The 23321-nt window shown below is 54.0% G+C and overlaps 2 protein-coding genes across 11 annotated transcripts in view; one reads left to right on the top strand and one right to left on the bottom strand.

The window, feature by feature from the left end:
* NPHP4 (nephrocystin 4) overlaps window positions 1–17779 on the bottom strand; it is a 110073-nt gene extending 92294 nt beyond the window's left edge. For 3 of the 7 annotated variants that reach the window (XM_060626199.3, XM_060626204.3, XM_060626203.3), the window contains exons 1-4: window positions 17530–17776; window positions 16618–16685; window positions 10125–10297; window positions 885–1037 (exon numbers count right to left, since the gene is read on the bottom strand). In XM_060626199.3, coding sequence (XP_060482182.2) covers window positions 885–1037; window positions 10125–10259 — 288 coding nt within the window. In that variant the 5' untranslated portion in view covers window positions 10260–10297; window positions 16618–16685; window positions 17530–17776. Of the gene's footprint in view, window positions 1–884; window positions 1038–10124; window positions 10298–10684; window positions 10787–16613; window positions 16686–17529 lie in introns of all 7 variants that reach the window. The other 4 variants (XM_060626201.3, XM_078452515.2, XM_060626200.3 and 1 more) reach the window with 4 other exon arrangements.
* A 172-nt stretch (window positions 17780–17951) lies between these two features.
* Window positions 17952–23321, top strand: part of KCNAB2 (potassium voltage-gated channel subfamily A regulatory beta subunit 2) — an 85890-nt gene continuing 80520 nt past the window's right edge. For all 4 annotated transcript variants that reach the window (XM_060626214.3, XM_060626212.3, XM_060626213.3 and 1 more), the window contains exon 1: window positions 17952–18082. The gene's annotated coding sequence lies outside the window, so the exon portion shown is untranslated. The remainder of the gene's footprint in view (window positions 18083–23321) is intronic.

Raw genomic sequence — 23321 nt, 5'->3', positions numbered from 1 at the left:
CCCGCTCGACACCCGAGAAGGATCAAGTCAACAGGGCACCGGCCCTCTCCACACCTGTGACGTCTCCACAGGAGCCCAATCAAGCAGACGGGCCGCGTCGGGAAGCTGGTGCGTGTGTGACCCTGCTCTGCCTGCAGCGTCGGCTTCGACGTTCACTCAGGGGAGCCCCTCCTTCTTCCCCTCCCCGCAGAGGTCTCCCCGTCCCCCCGGGACAGCAGCGTACCGGCCTCCTTTGGAAGCTCACCGCAACTTACAATGACTCTGTTACCTGCTTCTGCGCGTCACCCCCCTTCTGCGCGGTGAGCTCCGTGACCGTGCCGTCCACCCTCACCCCCGGCACCCAGCCCAAGGCCTGAATACATGCTTGTATTGGGGGCAGCCGGACAAAGCCAGAAGCCACCGGCCCGCGGGGCAGGGGCCAGTGACGTTAGCAGCAGTGCCAACGCAAGCACCCAGTGTGGACACAGAAGGCGTGGGTCCCAGTCCAGGCTCTGCCCCCTGCCACCTGGGTAAGTCACCTTCCCTCCTGCTAAGTCTCAAACACCCGTCTTGAAGACAAAGAAGGAAACCAAACTAAAAGAAGAAGGGGGACAAGGAGGGTGAGAGAAAACGGGGGAGTCAGTGAGACCGATAATCTCCTAACGTTGCTCCACGAACTCCAGGGTTCCTTGAAGGTGACAAGACCCGCGAGTGTCCCCCGCCCCACTGCTTGGACCAGAGCCACACGCTCTCGTCTGCCCAGGACACGTGGCTCCCGCATCGGTTGGGTCTGGAAATGGAGTGCCCCAGGGCTAAGACCAGCTTTGCGGCCGCGTGCCTCGGGTCTGAGATGCACAGGGCGTGTGCTTGGCCCCAGAGCAGCCCCGCCCGCCGACAAGGCCCACCTCGTCGAAGACGATCCTGGACGGCTGCCTGGAGAGCTGCTCCACGGGCCTCATGGCGGTCTTCCACGTCCTCCCGAAAAAGTGTCGGTAGGTGACATCAAAGAGGGACACGCGCAGACAGCAGCCCACCTCCGAGAGCACCTCCAGCACTCCCTGCGAGACAGAAGGTGCCGGCCCTGAAGGCTTCCCGACGTCACGAGCCATGCCCCACGTGCTGACCGGCCAGCCTGGGAGAACTGGGACACTCAGAATCCACCGGTTTTAGGGGTCAATATCCTCTGGGGGAACTGCCTCTCCCGTGGCTAGTGCTCTTGGGGTGGGGGTGGGGGGTTATGCGTCAAAGGGCTGGGCCCTCCCCTGGCCAATCCAAGCACTAAAGTCCCAAGGTACAGACAACATGGGCAAAAGACTCACCCAGTGCCAATGAGACACAAGAGGCCACGGCTGAAGAGACACAGGCACCTGACACCACACGGGCCCGAGAGAGAACAAGCCCAGGTTATGGCACTTGAGACCCTAGATCAAGCCACACCTGAAGTTTGTCCTAACTATGGATTTGCCTGTTGTGTGAGCTCTCTCTAACTTAAGCTGTTTTGAATGGGGTTGTCCTTATTATTTGCAAACAAATGAGTCCTTCTTGATATAATCACAAACTCTAAATCCTCAACTTGTCAGAATTATTCTGGGGTGGTATTAGCAAAGGAAAAGCAGATCTTTGAGGACTGAGAAGTCATGGCTGCCAACACAGACGAAAACACCCAGGGACTGTAAACACAAGCCATCTTCCCAGAGCCACACAACCTACAGTGAGGCTCTCCTTTGTGCTCCTATCGTCTGCCCTGGAACCAAGAAATGGTTTTCATTCATTCATTCACTCATTCATTCATCAAACATTCATTAAGCACCTACTCTACGCATCTACTCTGTGCCAGGCACTGTTCCAGGCACTAGTGAGACAACAGGGAACAGGGCTCATGTAAAGAACAGTGAGAGTGGGGGAGACGGTGGGTGTGCATTTTAACAGGATGGCCAGGGGAGGTCAGGAAAGACGATGTTTGAGCTGAGAACTAAGGGGAGGGGAGACACCAGGCAGAAGGAGCAGCAAACCAAAGGCTCTGGGGCAGAGGACAGCCGGGGTTCTCAGCGACCCTGGAGAGCCTGCACCAACCATACTCAACTGTGTTAACTAGTTTTTCTGACACTGTGTTCTTGGTGCTCTGGCACCTGGGGCCTCACCACAGGAGACTGACCGGCCCCCCCCCCCCCCCAGGACCGGCTAACTCCTACACAGAGTAAATGACTTGCCTTCCAGAACGTCTCTGATATGCAAACTGGCCAATCCAGAGTCCAGACTCCCATCTGGTCCCCTATCTGGCTCCTAGCCTCCAGGAGGCCACGGAAATGATTCACACCCACCAATCCTGAACCTGGTCAAGTGCTCACCCTTCCTTGTGCCTTCCCTCCCATGAAAGCCAAGGTGAAGACTCTTGGCTATGGTCTTCCCGGCTGCTCTGCCTCCTGACAGACCCCATGACACCCTGGTGCCACCCCGCATGGCCCTATGTGGCCTGGCATACCCCGCCTCTTAGGAACAGTAATAAACTGTCTTCTCAATGTTGCCCTCACCCCACATAGGTTTTTTTTTTTTTTTTTTTAAGTTTACTTGAGAGAGAGAGAGAGAGAGCGCACAAGGGTGCAAAAGCAGGAATGGGGGAGGGACAGAGAGAGAGAATCCTAAGCAGGCTCCACACTGTCAGCACAGAGCCCAACATGGGGCTCGATCCCACATGACCTGAACCAAAATCAAGAGGTAGATGCTCAACCGACTGAGCCCCCCAGGCACCTTTCATGACATGGGTTTTAAAACTAGGCCCCCCATGGGGCACCTGGGTGGCTGAGTCAGTTAAGTGTCTGACTTCAGCTCAGGTCATGATCTCTCAGTCTGTGTGTTCGAGCCCCAGGTTGGGCTCTGTGCTGACAGCTTGGAGCGTGGAACCTGCTTCGGATTCTGTGTCTCCCTCTCTCTCTGCCCCTCCCCACTCATACTCTCTCAATAATAAATAAATGTTAAAAAAAATTTTTTTTTTTTAAATAATGATATACCACCTCTAACCTCTCAGGTTAGCAACAATCAAAAACTTTGACAACTTCTGCCACAGGATGGGGGAAATAGGCATTCATGTACCATTTTCATGGGCATATAAAATGTTACCATCTCCATGGAGGGCATCTGGCAATACTGAAAATCTGATCAGATGCACCCTTTGCTCTAGCAACTCAGCTAGAATTTGTCCTCTGGATACCCTTAGACAAACCCATAAAAATATGTGTATAAGAATATTCCCTGGGGCGCCCGGGGGGCTCGGTTAGTTAAGCATTGACTTTAGCTCAGGTCATGAACTTGTGGTTCATGGGTTCGAGACCCATGTAGGGCTCTGTGCTGATAGCTGGGAGCCTGGGGCCTGCTTTGGATTCTGTGTCTCCCTCTCTCTCTGCCCCTCCCCTGCTCAAGCTCTCTATCTCTCTCTCTCAAAAATAAACAAACATTTAATAATAAATAAATAAATAAATAAATAAATAAAACAAGGTCCCCCTGTGTAACTGCAGCAACCGTGAGGGAAGAGGGAGGGGCCGGATGTGTCATTTAACTCAGTGGGGGTCCTCACAATGTACAGTGTATCAAACCCCCCACTGGGCACCTTAATTAAATAGCTCACAATTATTTTGTCAATTTCATCTCCCTCCAGCCAGCACCAGGAGCTCAGCGAGGATGGGCTGGATGCGGATGTGAGGGACAGAACCACAGAACAGGTAAGGATGGGGTGGCCAGCTGCCTCACGGTGCCCAGGCTTCTCCTGGGTCTAGCGCTCGTGAGTCCCATGTCCCTAGTCCCTAGTCCCTAGCAAAGGATGATGGCAGTGTTTTCTGTCCCTGGAAGCTGGGAGCGAGGAAGCAGAAAGACAGCAAACAGGTAGGGAGGAGGCAGCCAGGCCTGGTTTCAGTCACGGAGTTGTGGGGACCTCCCCACTCCCCAGGCCTCCACACACCTCTCTCAGCATGGCCCCTGTCTCTCTAGCCACATCCCCTTCCCTCCTCCTATTCCCCCCAGCTACCTCTTCTCAGGAACCTCATTCCCGTGCCTTCCCTGACCTCCACCATCTAGACCCCTGCCGGTCCTCTGATCTTGCTTTCCCTTTCCCCGGGGTTCATCCAGTTCTCTGCTGCCCCCAACCAAGTGTGAGCTCTGGGAGGATAAGGGTCAAGAGTATCCTCCCGGATACTCTTCCCTGCCCCATCCTTAGGGCCTAGAACGAGACCTTGCCCCATATCAGTGCACTTGTCCCCAGGGGCCTGATCCTAAGCTTCCCCTCACTGCTGATGCTGCCCAGGGTGCCACCAGCAGCCTCTTAACCCTCCTTCTCTTCCCCATTCGTCTTCTCCCTTCCCCTCCTCCTCTCGCTCCTCCCCCCCACCCCCTCCCTCCTCCTTTCCCCTCCTCCCTCCTCCCCTATTCCCTGTTCTCACTCCTCCCTGACACTCCTCCCCCTCCCCTCCTGCCCCCTCCCCTCCTGCCCCTTCCCCTCCTCCTCCCTCCCCCTCCCTCTCCCCAATCCTTCCCCCTCCTCTTCTTCCTCCCCATCCTCCTCCCCCCTCCCCTTTCTCTCCCCCCCTCCTCCTCTCTCTCCCTCCTCTTCCTCCCATTCTCAGAGATGTAAGCACCAGCCACAACCTGCTAATTCCCAAACCTTTCCTGCTGACCTAGACCTCTTCCCAGAACCCAGACCCTAACCATCCTTCCACCTCTATGTGACTCCGTACCCATTTCTAATCAGGTAGGTTTCTAAACAGTCTCTGCTGGTGTGTGAAGACAGAATGTGGGATGGTCATCTGTGTCCCCCACACAGCTGCAAACATACAATTGTGCCCAAGAAACATCAAACTGAATTGGAACAGCCGAAGCAAAGAAGATCAATCAACGTTCATGGTAAAGTTAAACTCAACGGAAAAGGTAAGTGGGACAGCAAGAAAGACATACTAAAATTATTAAGAAAGTATCCTGAGTTCAAAAACACGTTAATATTTTTAGCCAACACCTTTCATAGGAAGTTTGCTGTCATCTAAAGCTGTCAATTCCCAAAATAACTCAAATCGTATAAACTTTGTAAGACTATGCTTTCTACGTTTGTTTCCTACTTGGTCTTCTTTTATTTATTTATTTATTTATTTTATGTTTAAGGAGGCTTCACGTCCAGCATAGAGCTCAACACAGGACTTGAACTCACAGCCCCAAGATCAAGACCTGAGCTGAGATCAAGCTGGATGCTTAGCCACCCAGGCACCCCAGTCTTCTTTCAAGTGCTGTCTTTTCACTGATTTCTTGTATGTACAGCCGACCCTTGAACAACACAGATTTGAACCGTACAGGTCCACCTACACGTGCTTTTGTTTTATAAACACATCATAGGAGTGTAGATGTGTTTTCTCTTCCTTGTGATTTTCTTAATAGCATTTTCTCTCCTCTAGCTGACTTTATTGTAAGAACACAGTACATAACACATATAGCATACAAAATACGTATTAATCAACTGTTTACATTATTAGGAAGGCTTCTGGTCAACAGCAGGCTATTAGTAATTAGGTTTTGGAGGAGTCAAAAGTTATATGCAGACTTTTGATTTTGAGGGGGTCAGCACCCCAACCCGCATACTGTTCAAGAGTCAACTATAAAAACTGTAAAACTTTCGGTTCCTGTGTTAAACCCCATCTGATTGTAAGGTACTAACTAAATCCTATGTCCCAATATTTTAAGGTTTTTTGTGTTAATATTCATGAGGGACATTAGTCTGTACTTGTGATATCCTCTCCTGATTTAGTTATCAGTTATGGGGGCTCAAAAAAAAAAAAAAAAACCAACACTGGAAAGCATCCTCTCTCTTCTATTTTCTGATAGAGTTTGTTCTGGAATTCATATTATTGCTTCTTTTAATATTCTATAAAATCCAACAGTGAAGTCATTTAAGTCTGGAGTTTTCTTTGGAGGAAGATGTTTGCTTATGAATTGTTTCTTTAATGAATACAGGACTATTTAGATTTTCTATTTCCTCAGGGCACCTGGGTGGCTCAGTAAGTTGAGTGTCCAACTTCAGCTCAGGTCATGATCTCACAGTTCGTGGGTTTGAACCCCATGTCAGGCTCTGTGCTGACAGCTCAGAGCCTCGAGCCTGCTTCGGATTCTGTGTCTCCCTCATTCTCTCTGCCCCTCCCTCGCTCATACTCTGTCTCAAAAATAATTTTTTTTTTAATAGATCTTCTATTTCCTCTAGTGTAACTTTTGGTAAATTGTGCTTTTCAAGAAATTTCTCCATCTCAACTAAGTTATCAAATTTCTTGGCACACAAGTGATTCATAATATCTCTTGATTATCTTTTTTAATTTTTTAACATTTATTCATTTTTGAGAGACAGAGACAGAGTGAGCAGGGGAAGGGCAGAGAGAGGGAAACACAGAATCCGAAGCAGGCTCCAGACTCTGAGCTGTCAGCACAGAGCCCAACACGGGGCTCCAACTCACGAATGTGAAATCATGACCTGAGCCGAAGTTGAAAGCTTAACCGGCTGAGCCACCCAGGTGCCACTCCCTTGACTATCATTTTAACGTCTGTAAGATATACTGTAATACTCCCTTCCTTCCTAATATTGGTAATCTGTGTTTTCTCCCTCTTTGCTCATGACCAGTCTTATAGGAGTTTGTCAATTTTATTAAGCTTTTCAAAGAACCAACTTCTAACTTTGCTGATTTTCTCTACTATTTGCCTTTTTAATGTATTGATTTCTGCTAAATAAGCAGAAATCTACCATTTCCTTCTTCTATTTTCTTCGGGTTTAACTTCTTATGTAGATTCTGATGGAGGAAAGAGATCATTGATTTCATACCTTTCTTCTCCTTTAACAGTCATATAAAGCTATAAATTCCTTCAAAGGACTCAAATAGTTGCACCTCATAAATTTTGGTATGTTCTTCCATTCCTCACTTCAAAATATTTTCTAATTTCCCCATGATTTCTTCTTTGACTCATGGGTTAGTTGGTAGTGTGTTACTTTTCTGCTATTTGAGGATTTTCTAGATATCTCGTTGCTCATTTCTAATGTAATACCATACTAGTCAGTTGACGTATGTATACTCTATAAATTTCAATCATTTTAAATCCATGGAGACTTATTTTTATGCCCCAGCATATGGCCTATCTCAGTGAAGTTTCCACACTTGAGAAAAACGCATATTCTATTTGTTGGCTGTAGTGTTTTAGAGATAACAGACAGGTCTAGGTGGTTGGTGGTGTTTAGATCTTCCAAATCATTATGGGGCGTTTTTTGGTTTTTGGTTTGTTTTTGTTTTTTAAATTTTTTTAATGTTTATTTATTTTTGAGACAGAGAGATAGAGTGCAAGCAGGGGAGGGGCAGAGACAGACAGGGAGACACAGAATCCAAAGCAGGCTCCAGGCTCCAAGCTGTCAGCACAGAGCCCGCCACGGGGCTCGAACTCACAAATGGTGAGATCATGACCTGAGCTGAAGTCGGACGCTTAACGGACTGAGCCACCCAGGCGCCCCTGTTTTGGTTTTTGGTCTTTGGTTTATTTGCTCTATCAGTTAGTGAGAGAGGAGAGTTAAAAGTCTCCAGTGGTGACGGCGAATCTGAACAGTGCTCCCTTTAGTTCTACACGATTTTGCTTCACGTGTTTGGAGGCTGTGTTACCGGGTACCGTGCACAGAAGAGCTAGCACAGCTGGCCCAACTGTGTGCTCTGAAAGGTGGGTCCACGAGGCTGGCCCTTGGCTGGAGGCTGGGGGTTCCCGTCACTCTACCGATCACAGCGTACTTTGCCTACGCTGTACAAAGTGGTTCATGCTGAACACCTGCTTTCCTGCTGGGAGTCTGTGATCTGGGAACCCGCTAGGCAGAAGATGCCCACCTGACCAGTCCCCAAAACGTCCGGAGCCTCTAACAAGCTTCCTTGGCTGGGAACGTTTCACACGTGTTGTCATGACTGTTGTTGGAAGAACTGAATGCACCCTGTGGGGCTCCACTGGCAGAGCACCCCTGAAGCATGTGCCTGCTCCCACACTTTCCCCCACATGCCTTTCCCATGGCTGATCCTGCTCCGTATCCTCTCACTGTAGTAAATCTTTCCTGGGAGACAGACCACGTGCCGAGCCATGGGAGTCCTCCCAATGAATCACTGAACCTGAGGGTGGTCTTACAGGCCCCAAGAGAGGCACATACACATTTAGGACTGTCATATCTTCTTGACTGCCATCATGATAATGAAATGCCCCTCTAGGGGAGCCTGGGTGGCTCAGCTGAGCTTCTGACCCTTGATTTCAGCTCAGGTCACCATCTCACAGTTCATCAGTTCAAGCCCCGCATCTGGCCCTGTTCTGACAGTGCAGAGCCTGCGTGGGAATCTCTCTCTCTTTCTCTCTCTCTCTCTCTCAAAATAGACAGAAGGAAAGAAGGAAAGGAAGGAAAGGAAGGAAGAAATGCCCCTTTATCTCTGGTAATACTCTTCACCTTGAAATTGACTTTATCTGACGTCAGTACAACACAAAGATTTCTTACAGGGTTTACATGGCCTATCTTTTCTCCATCCTTTTACCGTCACACATACGGTTCACGTCTTTCTGTTTAAAGCACGTTTTTTTTTACAAACAGCCTATAACTGGGTCTTAAACAATAACTTCTAACACGTGACTCTGAATCAGGAATCCCACTTATAGGACTCATTCTACAGACACATGTGTACATGAAAAAAAAAACACGTAAATGAAGTTATTATAGCTGTATCTGTGACAGCAAACAACTGAAAGAAACTCTATGTGTTCATCAATAAGGGACTGAAGAAATAAATGCAGAATCATCCAAAGAAATACTATGTTGTCATAAGAGAGAATGAAGTTCTTCACGTGATGACACGAACATCTGTAAGACCTTGCTAAGAATCTTTTTAAAGCATAAAATACAAGTGTATTTACTCGTTGCGTTTGCTTACAATTTCTGGAAAGCTACACCAAACAACAGGTCCTGCCGGCTGTGTCCAGGGAGGGACACTGGGGCCTCAGGGACTCCGTGGAACGATACACTTTGCTGGCGTACCCCAGTGAATTCTGAACAACGGTAATCACCTTTCCAAAAATAAATACAAGTAAACGAAATAAAATGGGACAATGAATAAAATCTCCTTCGTAAAACTCCTAGGAGACAGACAGTGCCGTCACTGACTTGTGCGCTCCTATGAGGCAGAGCCGCCTGGCTGTCTGCCCCGCCGCCGGCCGCCTAGAGCCGGGCGTCCCTCACAACCGGCTCCGCTGGTCTCCGACCGCCTCCTCTTCTGACGACCCGGCTTCGGGACAAAGCAGGCCGGTACAGGAGAGTGCCGGGCGGTACAGCTGGGGGAACAGCAGCTACCGCGGTGCCACCGCAGAGGCCGCACAGAGCAGGCGCTGGATCAAAGGGCCTGGAGCCGGAGGGTGTGGGCGCCTTCGCGGGAGTGAGCTCTTACAGACCCAGCCCCCCAACGACTTGGACATGGAGAATCACTCTACCAGCTCTAGGACCACCTGCAGAGGAGGACACGGCCTTGCCAGGCCAAACCCTACAAAAAGTCACATGCTCACACTGGCAGGTCTGGATCCTTCCCATGCACCCCACTGGGCCACACTGGAAGCCTCCAATCATGTGACTGTCTCGCGGGCAGCGCAGAAGCACCAGCTTCTCCCCAGGTTCCCTGCCCCGGAAGGACACGGACGCCTGCAGAGCCACGGAGCAAGGGCCCGAGCGTGCAGACGGCCGTGGTACGTCCAGGCACACGGCTTCTGCCAGGATGCCCGGAGCTCTGCCCCGGCAGCTCTAAGTGCCAGGCTGCAAGCGGGCGGTGTTGGATCGTGCACGAGCCCACCTCCTGCAAATATGCTGGCTCAAGGGACCCAAGAAAAATCAGATTACCGGGGTTTTAAAACTGCTCCACTGTGGGCAGAAGAAACCTTTACCCGGTGTCAAAAGTGCTGACCGAGTCGCTGAATCAGGTATTCTCTTTGCTGATGGGCCACTTTGCCTCCAAATACTGCCAAAGACCGAGGTAATGGGTACAGTGGTAAGACTTAGATAAATAAGTAAAAATCAATATCCTCTCAGCTGGAACAGTAACGACATGCAGTTGACAACAAATAGCAAATTTCTTTACCTGCTTAATTAGCGGCCCATCAAGCCACTTCAGGACGCACTGAAACGCAGTTGATTCCTTTATAGGCTGGCGTGCTCTCTGTGGGTGGGGAGGGACCAGCACGTTTTGGTCAAAAATCCTGAGCCAGTCTTTCATTCTGCCAGTCTGAGGATGACTCGGGCCTCTAGGATTACCTGCGTGATTTGTGTTCAAATAAATAAAGGAGTTTTAAGGGCCACGGTGCTCAGAGCAATTCTGAAAATCTCCTACCTCCCACCACACCATCCCCAAAACCCACCCTCCGCCACTCCTCCCTCCGAACCCCATGCTGCTTTCCCCGGGGTTAACATGCCCCGTCTCGCTCCGGATAGCCTCTCCGTCCTTGCTGTCCTGACCCAACTACAGCATGACTAGGCTGGCCTCAGCCAGTGACTGGTATAGAGACAGGCACATGCAGGGCTGCTTTGTACAGTTGCAGAGGTTGAGCACTACGCAAGAGTGCCAGGCCTTGGGGACTAGGGCCGTCTTGGAAGGGACTAGGAGGCATGACCCAGTCAGAGCCAACGAGATGCAAATCTCACAGCTTCTGCTGCTCCTGTTGAGAGAAGGAAATACTCTTTTCTGCAGCCCTTAAAGCAGAGAGGTCATCAGTGTGAAGCTGTCAGGGGTCACCACGGGAGCAGCTTCCGTGAGACACACATGGAAAAAGCAAGCAGAGCAAAAGGACCAGTGGGTCTACGTGTCATGGTAAGAGACCCTAAAGCCACCCAGGACAGCTCAGCTACATGGGCAGTCCCTTGTTGCCAAAGCCGATTTGGGACAGGTTTTGAGTGCTAAGAGCTTCTTTGGGGACCTGGCTCATCGAGGATGTCACCCGCCTTCCGGGCAGACAGGGATCTGAACCTTCTCTAGAACTGTCAACCTTCCAGCTGACACAATCTTGGCTTTGATAAGAGGCTGAATCCTGTACACTCAAATGACAAGCAAGATAGGGCAGTGATCTGGTCTCCTAAGACAGTGGTTCTCTAAATGTGGTCCCCAGACGCTGCCGTTCCCTGGGGTTGTCAAGGGCTCCACAAGGTCAAAAATATTTCCACAATATTCAGATGTCATGGGCCTTTTTCTCTGTATGGACAATTTGTGCTGATGAAGCCACGGCAACAGTGGGCGAAGCTGCCGGGGCCTCAGGGAGCCCCAAGGCAACGGCACCAAACCCTTCGGGCCGCTGGGTGTTCTTCACCACTCACAGCAGAAGACACAGAAGCTTCACTTAAGAACGTCTTTGGTTGGGGGGCCTGGGGGACTCAGTCAGTTGAGCGGCCGGCCGACTTCGGTTCAGGTCATGATCTCGCAGTTCGCGAGTTTGAGCCCCACATAGGGCTCTGTGCTGACTGCTCGGAGCCTGGAACCTGCTTCGGATTCTGTGTCTCCCTCTCTCTCTGCCCCTCCCCGCTCACGCTCTGTCTCTGTCTCAGAAATAAAAATGTTAAAAAAATTTTTAAAAAAATTTTTTAAATGTCTTTGGTAAAGCTGTCAAAACCACCACTTCTTGGCCCTTGAGTACACACATTTCTAATATTTTGTGATGATGTGGGAAATCCACAAAAAAGCCCTTCTGCTACAAAATGAAGGGTGATGGTTGGCTCGGGGTCAGCTGGGCATGATCTGTGCACCGTGCGGGGGACCAGCTGCTTCTGTCACTCAGCAGCACCGTTTTTACTAAAAGACCAGCTCAGAGACAAACCGTGCTCATTTGAACTTGGGCACCTTGCAGACAGACAGACGTGAACAAAATGAGTCTGTCACTTCAAGGAAAACTTGTAAGAATTGAGCTTTCAGGCAAAAATCAGAATCGGGGAAATCGGTATCCTCCCCCGGGAACCTGACAGCTTCCAGCTCCTTGAAGGTTTTCCTGAGATGGATGGTGACAGTAAGGAAAGGGATCTTTTGAAACTGTAGGATCTGTAGGATTAAATCTGTGCTGTTTAGAAGAGGAGCCTACCTTAGAACCAGTATTCTCCTAGCGTGCAGGGCCTAACGATATAAAAGCCTGCACGTGTAAAAGACCCACCCAAAGTACAGGACAGACCAAAGGACTGTAAGTACCAGAGTATGACAAGTTCACTGGCAGAGTGTCAAACTCTACTTGGCAACAAACGTTCAAGAAACTACCACTTTTTTGGGGCGCCTGGGTGGCTCAGTCGGTTAAGCGTCCGACTTCAGCTCAGGTCACGATCTCACGGTCTGTGAGTTCGAGCCCCGCGTCGGGCTCTGGGCTGATGGCTCAGAGCCTGGAGCCTGCTTCTGATTCTCTCCTTCTCTCTCTCTCTCTCTCTCTCTCTCTCTTTCTCTCTCTTTCTCTCTGCCCCTTCCCTGCTCAAACTCTGTCTCTGTCTCTCAAAAACTAAAATAACACATTAAAAAATTGTCTCTTGGGGCGCCTGGGTGGCTCGGTCGGTTAAGCGTCCGACTTCGGCTCAGGTCATGATCTCACGGTCGTGGGTTCGAGCCCCACGTCGGGCTCTGTGCTGACAGCTCAGAGCCTGGAGCCTGTTTCAGATTCTGTGTCTCCCTCTCTCTGTGACCCTCCCCTGTTCATGCTCTGTCTCTCTCTATCTCAAAAATAAGTAAACGTTAAAAAAAAAAAATAAAAAAAAAAAAAAGAAACTACCACTTTTTGGTGAAGCACCAGAGGAGAACATCCCTAATTTTTACCCAAACACTCCTCCCTTCTGAGTGAGGCCAAGTTTCTTTCAACGACTGCGACCAAAACAACATAGCTCAACAGGTTCAAAACAGAAATCTGTATGAGACCCAGCTGCCTAGTAAGCCAGACGTTAAAAAAAATTTACGAAAACGCAAAACCACCCCTCTTCCTGCTAATTTTTTTGTTCTGGGAAAACAGTTGGCTTTCATAAAAAAAAATACACTTCAGGCTAACACGTAACAGGTCTATCGCTATCTTTAAATGAACAATAGCATTGTTGACATTTCTCAGTTTTCATTCCTCACATGGTAAATCCTGGTAGATGTTAAGCTCCTTGGAGTCCTCAACGATTTTGTAAAGCATGAAGGGCTGTTCTAGCGGGACCCAAAGGACGAGGGCTTTTGTGCAGCGTGTGGGGAGCAGAGCCCACAGAGCACAGATGTGACTGGCCTGAGATGCTCTCCCACACCAGAGGGCCCGGGGAACGGAGCCCTGTCCCTCCACGGGAGTGCCCCCCACCCCGGAGTCCCCCCCACACACACACAGGCAGGCATCCACCCCAGCATCCAGATCTGGGCGGTTCCCGAGCGGGACAGCATGCATGCATTGGGGTCCTTGTCCTGCGTTACTTTGGTCTGCACGATACCCCGTTTTAAGGAATGACCCTCCCGACCCCATGTGTGGGAAGGCCACCCACGATTACGGGCAGAGCGCTCTAGTGGCACGCTCACAGGTGACATGTGACCCACGGTGTGCAAACCACCATCTCCCCTGGGACTCCAGCCACGGTTCCCTCTGGAGAGGCTGTCTCTGCTCAGGAGACAGGAGCTGCCCAAGCCAGCTGGGAGCCCCAGGGGCCGCCTGCCGCTCCAGGGAGAGCCCGAGGTCAAGGCCAGCCCAGGGGAGCTGGCGGAGATGGGGGTGGGGAGGACCCAGACCTCCAGGTGGAGACAGGCTGACGGAAGGCAGCCCCACTCCCACCAGAGCTGAGTTGCCAGGAAAAGCCCTTGAAGGCTTTCTGTGCTAAAGAATTGCCCCCAAAGCTGTCCCTGTCCTAATCCCCAGAACCTGAGAAATGTGTGACTTCACATGGCAAGAGGGACTTTGGGGGCATGATTAATTAAGCTAAGGACCTTCAGGTGAGGAAAGTGCCCTGGACTCCATAGGCGGGCCTGGTGGGGGACCCAGGAGGGTCAGAGGGAAGCTCAGGTGACCACAAAGCAAAACAGATCCTCCCCCACAGCCCTGCCCACACCTCGACTTCGGCCCAGTGAGACAGACCGTGGACTTCCGACCTCCAGAACTGAAAGAGAAGAACTCTGTGTCGTCCTGAGCCACCCAGCACGTGGTACCATTACAAAAGCCACAGGACACACAGGTGCACTTCTGAGCAGCAGAGGCCTGACACCCAGCAGGAGGGCCACCTGCCCAAGAGACCTTCTGGGAGGCTCCCAGGGCCAGCTGCTGGGCTTCCCACGGGCACGGCTGCCACCTGCCCTGTACTGGCCAGCCACCTGCATAAAGGGATCTATTTTCCCGTGTCCTTGGTACCTGGCTCATCATCAGAACTCAAAAAATTTTCATAAAATCTAATTGAAGTCTCAATAAAGTTGACTCCCAAGCATTTTTTTTTTTTTTTTTTTTTTAGGGAAAACGTCTCCCCGTGCACTTGTTATAAAACTGGGACATTGGGGCGCCTGGGTGGCTCAGTCGGTTAAGCGGCCAACTTCGGCTCAAGTCACGATCTCACAGTCTGTGAGTTCAAGCACTGTGTCAGGCTCTGTGCTGACAGCTCAGAGCCTGGAGCCTGTTTCAGATTCTGTGTCTCTCTCTCTCTCTCTGACCCTCCCCCATTCATACTCTGTCTCTCTCTGTCTCAAAAATAATAAATAAACGTTAAAAAAAAATTTTTTTTAAAAACCGGGACATTAATTCATACCGAGCGAGCGCCGCGGCAGCCTGAAGCTCGCCGTGTAGGAAGGCCTTCCTGCCTCAGGTAAAGCGTCGCCTCTGAATGGGGCCTCTGCACGCTGCCTGTAGTGTCTGCCCAGCTTTGGGGCCGTGCCCCCCTTGCAGGCCACTGAAGACCCTGCCCACTTGGCCCAGATTCCTGACCGGGCACCTCCTTCCCCTCCTGCCGGCGACCGCACTTGGCCGGCAGGTGCTGAGGAACACTCGAGTTCTGGTCCACCTGGCAGGGAACGCGCGTCCACGGGAGTGCCCCCGGCACAGCAGGACCCACACCGGGCAGAAAGGCATCTGCTCTGAAGGGAACAGCCACCCAACCAAAACAGTGAGCTGGGCAGGTGGAGGTAGACAGCAACAGTCCGAGTGGTTGGTGGAGGGAGAGAGGACACTGGAGACACAGGCTCCTGGGGGTGGAGACCAGGCAGGCACAGAACTCTCCCCTTCCTCCCAACCCCCACAGAACAGCTGCCACCTGACCCTCCCCCACTCCACCACCCCGCTGCCTTTGCTACAGTCCCTCATAGATACCATGACCTCTCTCTGCTCCCCTCAACACACATACACAAGGCCCCTAGAAAACCCACACACATCCTTAGAAGTCAGATCCAATGCCATTTCCGCAGGGTGAGCACCCCCAGCCCCCTCCAGTGGCTCCCCCACAAGGGAAGTCACAGAAGTCACCAGGCTCCCTCTCTTGTCCTGCAAGACTGAGCTCAGTGAGGTCAGGGCTAGGTCCTCAGTGAAAATCTTTCCAATGATGAAGTATAATTAAATTGTGCCATGCAGGAATCAAGACGGCTACAGAGGAAAGACAGAAGGACCTCTGGGGTTGGGGGAAACAATAAAGAGAAAACGTCGAGGGCTCCATGCTTTGAGCCTAGGGAAAGGGCTCTCTGGGGAAAAACCACACAAGAAAACGCACCAGTTTTCACGAGTTCCCACAGTGAGCTGGGCCCTCTCAAGCCTTTCCAAGTGTGTTATTCCAGCAACTGTGTAGATAAATATCACTGATGAGGACGGTGAGACTCAGGTTAAAGGGCCAGGCCAAAGTCACACAGCTGGTCGTATATGACCATTACAATCGAAGCCAATGAGACACCAGCCGAGGACCCAGGCTTACCCCCACTGCCCTCAGGCTTCAGGGAAGTCTCCTGCCCTCCCTGCATCTGTCTCCCACCTGTAAGATGAGAGGGCTGGGAGGTTTCCTAGAGGGCTCTGCTTCTGCTCACCTATTCCGTTCCAGTGCATGCAATGGTGAAGACCCGCCAAGTGCCCTGTTGTTAAGAATCTAAAAATCCGGGGCACCTGGGTGGCTCAGTCAGTTGAGCATCTGATTCTTGATTTCAGCTCAGGTCATGATCTCGCAGTTCGTGAGTTTGAACCCCATGTCCGGGCACCGACAGCATGGAGCCTGCTTGGGATTCTCTCTCTGCCCCTCCCCCACTCTGTCTCTCTGTCTGTCTCTCTCTCAAAAATAAACTTAAAAAAAAAAAAGAATCTAAAAATCCAGTGGGAACAAGAGTGAGCAGCACACAGAAGATGAGCCTAATCAAGTCTCTGTTTTTGTTGGGGAGAGGGGGGTGAGGGGACAGAAAGAAAAGGGGGCTTGGACGCTGAACAGGGTAAGCTGGGACAGAGTTTCCCGATGGTTCACCAGAGAAAGACGGGCAGGAGCCACGAGGTGCTGTGCAGGCAGAGGGAAGCTTCTTTCCAAGAAGTGAACAAGATTTGGGGTGCCTGAGACCAAAAAGCTTTGGCAAGGTTTTCTGGGAGCAAGTGAGGTCTAGTTAAGCGCTGCCTTGAATTTGCTCATTCAAGCAATCTTCTTTGCATACCTACCACGCGCCAGGGCCTGGAGACACCGCCCTGAAGGTAGCAGACCAGCTCCCTGCCCTCACCGGATGGATCTGGTGTGAAGCAGAAAGACAGGAGGTAAGTTAGCACACAACGAAGGCAGGGTGCGATCTATGAAAATGACAGAGGTGGTGAGGGTGCAGCGAGCTGGGATGGAGACTGGGTTGGAAGTGGAGCCGGCTGTCCACAATCACAGGACGCTCGCAACACGGAGACCCAACCGCTCTGAGAATGCAGCGGTCTTCTACGGAGACAGGCGGTGGAGACATGTGCACAGGTGGGGCCTCTGACTCATTAGGAGCGCTTAGGAGAGCAAGCATGCGGGAGGGGCCCAGGTGGTCAGCTCTTAAGTCGGTCAGGAAGTCAGCGACACGGACAGCGGAAGGGAAGGCAGGACCAGCAGGGCAGACAGAACCTCCTGCAAGAGCCAGAGTCTCGCCATCTCCGCTGGGCGGCGGCTCTGGGATGCGCCAGCAGGGGATGAGGGCCCGACCCGGGAACAAACACCCTGCAGGAGTCCCCCACTGCTGTCCGGCCGGGGAGGGCAGCGGGACGCCGAGTGCAGTGGGCCTACGTCCATCAGGGTCTCAGCAAAGCCCAGGTCGTCCGCACCGCGCTCTCGTCTTAAGCCGAGCGGCTGCTGACGGACGCCAGGGCCAAGGGCAGAGGGCGCGCAGGGTGAGCCCCAAGGAGCCCCACTGGAACCCCGGGCCGCACCAAGGGTCAAGACAGCGGGTGGGATGCCACTGACGCGGGCTCCCTGTCTCCGCGGAGGGACGCACGGAGCACCCCTAGCCCGGGCCCCAGCCCGCTCCGCCGCTCGCAGCGCCCCGGGCCCCGTCCAACCTCCCCCGCGGCGCCAGCCAGCGTGGTTCCGCCCGCCGCGGACTGCGTTACCTAGGAGACGGGCCCGCCGCCCGCCGCGGCCGTGCCCGGCGCGCCGAGGCCCAAGCTGTTGAGGAAGTGCCCCCACGACCGACCCAGAGCCCCGCCGGTGCCCTCGGGAGCCCGCCGGAGCCGCAGGCCTAGAGGACAGAGGACCCGCAGAGGGTCGCCCCGTCCGCCACCACCGCGGGAGTAGCCTCGGCAGGCGGCGCGCCGCGCGCTCGCGCCCGGAGCCCGCCCCGCGTCAGCGTTGCTGGCAGGCCCGAGGGACCAATCAGAGCCCCAGTCCAGGAGCTCCGCTCCCGTAGCGCCAGCCAATCGGCGCAGCCGCGGGCCCGTCCTGATTTGCATGGCCGACGACCCCTTCAGCCAATTGGAATATGACTGGCGTGAAGTCCAACCAATGAGAAGACAGTAGAGGCGTGGCCCAGGGCGTCCCACGAGGTGAGGATGCTGCAGGCGGAACCTGGCCGAGCGAGCGGGATTCGGGGGCGCTAAAGTCGCCGGGGCAGGGCGGGAAGGAAGATCCGGAGCGGGGCACAGGATTCGGAGCTGGAGCCCCCAGGTGAGTGCAGGGGGACCCCGGCGGGCCGCGCTGGCCACCGCCGTGCGCCGGGAGAGCAGCGGCGGGCACCCGCGAGGCCCGCGCTGATTCTCCATCTCCTCTTCCACAGCGCGTCCCCGCGCCCGCCTCCGTCCTCACCTCCTCTCCAGCCGGCTCACCTCCTTCTCCATCATCTCCCTTCCCCCATCCCGCCCGACCTTTCAGCTCCCATCCCCGACCCCTGCCCCAAACTTCATCCCTCCCCTCGTCCGGGTGCCCTCCTCCCCACCTCTGCCCCCTCCCCTTCCTGCAGCCTCGCCTCCCCCTGCCCCCAGCCTTCCTTCCCATCCCTTCCCGCGGCCTCTGCGCAGCCCCATCCGAGCGCGCCTGGCCACGGACCTCCCCATCTCTCCTCCTTATTGCTTCTGAAGGCTCATCCTGCCTCTCTCTCCCGATCCTTGTCCCCATCCTCCCATCCAGTCTGCTCCCAGCCCCTACATCTCTCCCAGTGGGCGCTCTCCCCCCACCTTGCAGGTCCCCAGGTCCTTGGCACTTCCTTCCTGCACCAGTTCCTCGGGCTACCTACACACCCAACCCCACCCCACCCCACTCCACCCCGTGCCTAAGCCCCTTCCCCATCTTCAGCTTCTCTTCTTTCCCTACCTCCCTACCTGCTGCTGCTCCCGCAGGATGCAGAGACCCAGAAGCTGCACCGTTTCGTGCTGCGGTAGCAGCAGCCAGAGTACCTGCCCACCTTGCCACCCTCCCACCCAGTCACACCCTGGCTCCGCTCCTCCTGGCGCTTATCCTGGGGGATCCCGTGGGGGGACTGCGCTTCACCTAGAGCATCCTGGGGGGCTCCAGGTGGGAAGCCCCTTAGCACCCTTTCCTGCCTTCCTGCCTGGCCACCATCTCCCTCCCCACCCCACCCCCACTTTCCTGCTCAGCCTCACTTTGTGATTCAGCATTTTCGGGGTTGGTAACTTTCTTTGCCTCCTGGCCTGACAGAACTCGGCTGCGGGGCTGAAGGCTGGGGGTCTTGACCCTGCAGTTAGTTACAAGGGCCACCTTAGGAAAGAGACCCGAGCTGCCTGGTGGGGACATGGGTGGGGAGCAGGGGACCCGCCAGTGGGGGCTGCCTTCTCTCCCCCTCATTTGTCTGTCCTGTGTTGAACCGCATCCAAGGGGAGATGACATAAGTAATAGCTCTTGGGGAAATGGGCTATTAGCATTTATGGAAATTAATACATCCACATCCGAGGAGTGAGAACACCAAGTTCAGGCCACAGCTGTCCCAGGGTCTGTCGTTTCAGGGTTTCTTCTTTCTCTGCAACTTCTCCTCCCCCTCAAAAATGCCATCCCCCTTCCAGTGCCAAGAGCAAGCTCCCACTCTGCTAACACATTGCAGGGTTGGGGGACCTGCGTGTGGAGAGTCCCATCTGCCCTCCTGGTTGTTGCTTGGAAAAGCATCCACCTGCAGAGCCAGGCTTATGTGCAGTTCCTGGGCTCCTGCCCATGTGCTGTCTCAGTGAGGGGCCCAGAGGGCATTGGCTCCCCAGGTTGCGTCCATGGGAACGCTCCAGATCCACACCCAGCCTCAGTGGCCGTGATGGTGTTTGGGGTGTTTGGGCTGCAGCTCGTTCCTGCCTGGAAAGCAACCCCGGGGGAGGCCTCCCGTATACAACTGAGGTTCAGCTGTTGTGTTTCTCTCTCCCCTGCCAGTTGCCACACTCTGTAGACACTCCTCGGCACCCCCCCAGGACTGAGCCAGGCCGTGGGGGATGGGAGGGGGTTTATGAAAAATGTGAAGCCCAGGTCTTGTGCTCAAAACCCTTTGGGTCTGAATGTGGAGCCTGGTTGGGAAGAATTGGGCACAAAAGGAATTGCACACCACAGGTGTGGCGAAACGGGATACCGCTTCTTGCCTTGCGAGGGTCCCAGCCGGCCGTGCGCTCTGGGAGCCTGAGGGACGAGTGAGCTCCGTGGACGGGGACAGCCTGAGAGGCTGGCTTTCTTTGCCAACGATCTCCAAATGATTCAGGAGGAAGTGAGTGGCACAAGTTTTGATTTGGCAGTTTCCGGTAGGGGCTCAGAGGGAGTGGGGGGGGCGCTCCTCCAGACTTTCTGTTAGTTGGTGCTGGGTCCAAGGCAACCAGGCACCTCAGAGTGGCGAAGGAAGGCCTCCTCTTTGTTGGAACCTGTGTCACGCGTTTCGTTTCCGGGGACTCCGGCTGAAAGCAGCACGTGTTTAGTCCTTGACGACATTCTCAGTGACCTTCATGTCACCAAAGGTCACAGAGAAGAGTGATCTCCTGGAGTCCCTGAATAACAGGGCAGGGCAGTGGCCGCTGCAGGTGGCACTTGGGGAAGACAATCTCTGAAGGTGTGGGGGGCCAGAAACACCGAGCCTCCCTCCATCCCCTCTCCCAGCAGCCAGGGGGTCTCACCTCATAGAGGCGAAAGGTCTTGGCCATCTTCCCCCCTAAGGGAGTCCACGGAAGCCCAGAGGCAGACTTCTCCAAGGTCACTGAGGGCAGGGGTGGATCCAGACCCTTCACACCCCACTAATGGAAGCCCAGGTCGTCTTCCGCTCTCCCAATCGGAAGAAGCCAGCACCTTGTGATGTGCCCAACCATTGGATTCAGCTGCCCTTGGGTTAGGCCACTCTGAGATGTTGCTGACATGTATAGAGGAAACCAGTGCCCTGGGGTGTGTCTGAGTCACTGGGGAGCTGTTGTGGGGGGCAGGGGGGGGGAATGTTATCAACCACAGAGAATTCTAGTGATACCATCCTGCTTGGCCTGGCAGGACCCCAGAGCCAGGGCGCCATGGTTCCAAAGAGGTCATCAAAGAGAAGGCAAGGGGCCAAGGCACCTGGCAAGATGAAAAGAGAGAAGAGTCTTAGGTCATCCTGGGCCTGCACTTTGGACCTTGCTCTGTGACAGATCTTTGTAAATCACCCTACAAGGTGGGCTGGTTAGCCAGGATGGGGAAACTGGGGCACAGAAGGGTAGAAAGACTGACCCAGCCTCCTATCTCCTAAGGAAACCTTGATTCTGTTCCTGCTGTGCCAAGACTCTGAGACAGGTACCACCCCTCCCCCTTCCCAGCAAGCTCCGGAAATGCCGGAAATCCCCGCCGTCCCCCCACCCCCACCCCGTGTGCCGCACACACACAGATGGGTCTCAGATCCACAGCAGGGTCACGGTTCAATCCCAGCTCCCAAGGGACATGGAAACCCACCCTTTTCACAAAGGGGAGCCTAACACACTCTGCCCTCCATTCACTCCAGGTCCTGCCTTTCTCTGGAGCACTCTGTGAACAGAGGTGGTCCTTGGCCGACCTCTCTTGGCTCAGCCACTTCAGGGGAGGAAGAGGGAACAGGGCCTCCCCAGGAGAGAGAGCACCCCTGGGACCAGATGGTGACCCACCTGGTCATACTGTCTCTGTGGGGTAGCTTGAGGCTTCCGTTCAGCCTGCCCTTGGCAGGTAGGAAGGAGAGTCTCCCTGCCGGGTGGGCGTGAACAGCTGCCGTGTCTTCTTACACTTTACCACTTCCTGTGGGGCTCAGCTGAGAGCTGGCCTCCCTCTCCCTGTATCTCCAGGATGAGCTCTGGGCCCAGTGCCCCCCAGCCATGAGGGTGCCCCACAGCCACACCCAGCTTTCTAACTCATAGCCCCACAGGATGTGGTCTCAGGAGGCTCTCCCTGCTCTGCCAAATCATCGCCACGTACTTAACCCTGGAGACCTTGGCATGCGTGCGGGCTTGTGTGTGTCCCTCGTAGCACAGCCAGTCCCCCAACACCTGTCTTGCCCACATCCCTGGCCCCTGCCTCCCTTGCCCTCCCCCTTGCAGCCAGCCTGCTTCTCTCTCACCCCAGCACACAGGCACCTGCAGAGTTGGCTCTCGATGTCTTGTGGGGCACAGATAAAATAAGATTGGGGCAAGAGAAGAAGCGGAAAGGGGGGACTATCTCCTCCAGCTTCATACCCATGCTGCAGACTCAGTTTGGTCATTTTCTCCACGGAGATCTTGGGCCCTGGCTGCTGGGCAGTCATCTTCCTGGAGGCTGAAAGCTAGGCAGTGCCCTACTTCTCAGATCCCTGCCCCGAGTTCAAGACAGAGCAGCAAAGTGTTCGTCACTAGGCCAGTTTCTCCAGTAAACGAGCACATAAATACCGAGCACATAAAGACCCCTAAATACCAGGTCTTGTCCACAGGGCCCTCGGTCACCAGTCTGGCCCGTGGACCCTGGTGGGAAGTTAGCTCCGCATCTCCCTCAGTCTCTGGCTCTCGCCTTCTCAGCCATCTGGCTTCACTCTCTTTCCGGACTGGCAAAACGAGACTATGTGAGTAAAAGCATAGGGACGATACATGTCTCCTAGCAGGGTATCCGGTCAACATCGGCTACCCTGCCACCTTCCACTTCTAGTCACAGACGGGGTCCAAATGATCGCCCTACCTGGAGCCCAGGGGGCTCCCTGGAAGGCTTGAGCAGTGACTCGGGTCCCCTTTTGAGTGACTTCATGATCCCCCCCAGGGCTGCTCAGAACGGGCCCAGCCGGCCACTTCCATGGGGAGGGGGTGCGGTCCCGTTGCCATTGCCGAGAAGAGCCTCTCTGTGAATGGAGGGACGCACCTCGCCCTGTCCTCCCTTACCTCAGGCCTCCTGGATGGCCAGGCCAGTCTGCCCGGCGCCTGTCTGCACGCCCGCCCACCCTTGCAGTGGGCACTGGGGGGGCTGCTGAGCCGCTGTCTGAGCGTACCCACTCCCCTTCACCGCGGCATGTTTCCATGTTCCCTCGGCAGCTGGGGGATCCTTCGGAGCAAACTCCAGCCCTGATACCCACAAGCTGTCAAATGCAGCCAAGGGCAGAAGGATCTAGAATTCTGCCTGCGAGCCATGCTTTCCTGAACGCTCTGTGGTGGCAGGGCCTCCCTGGGAACAGTGCCCTTCCCGCCCCTTCTAGATGGAAGAAAATCGGCTATACTAGAAGGCACGAGCAAGGAGATTCTGATTCTCCAGCTTCACTGGTAGCTGTGCACACAGTGTGACTGCAGAGCGGGGAAGCAGGGGGCTCCGGGGGTCCCAGGGCTCCAGACGTGCCAAGGGCCATGGGCGCACACGCCAGAACCGCAGGGAGGGGCACCCGAAAACAGTCCCCCGAGGGTCCTGATGAGGCTCCATCTTTCGCCAGCACTGGTCCAGGGGTTCTGAGACCTCACTTTGAGAGACACTCCCAGCTTGTTGTGTTTAT

Source organism: Panthera onca, chromosome C1, assembly GCF_046562875.1.
Source record: "Panthera onca isolate mPanOnc1 chromosome C1, mPanOnc1 haplotype 2, whole genome shotgun sequence".
NCBI lineage: Eukaryota > Metazoa > Chordata > Mammalia > Carnivora > Felidae > Panthera > Panthera onca.
Note: the sequence above shows the minus strand (reverse complement) of the source record. Positions and strands in the feature narration are given on the sequence as shown.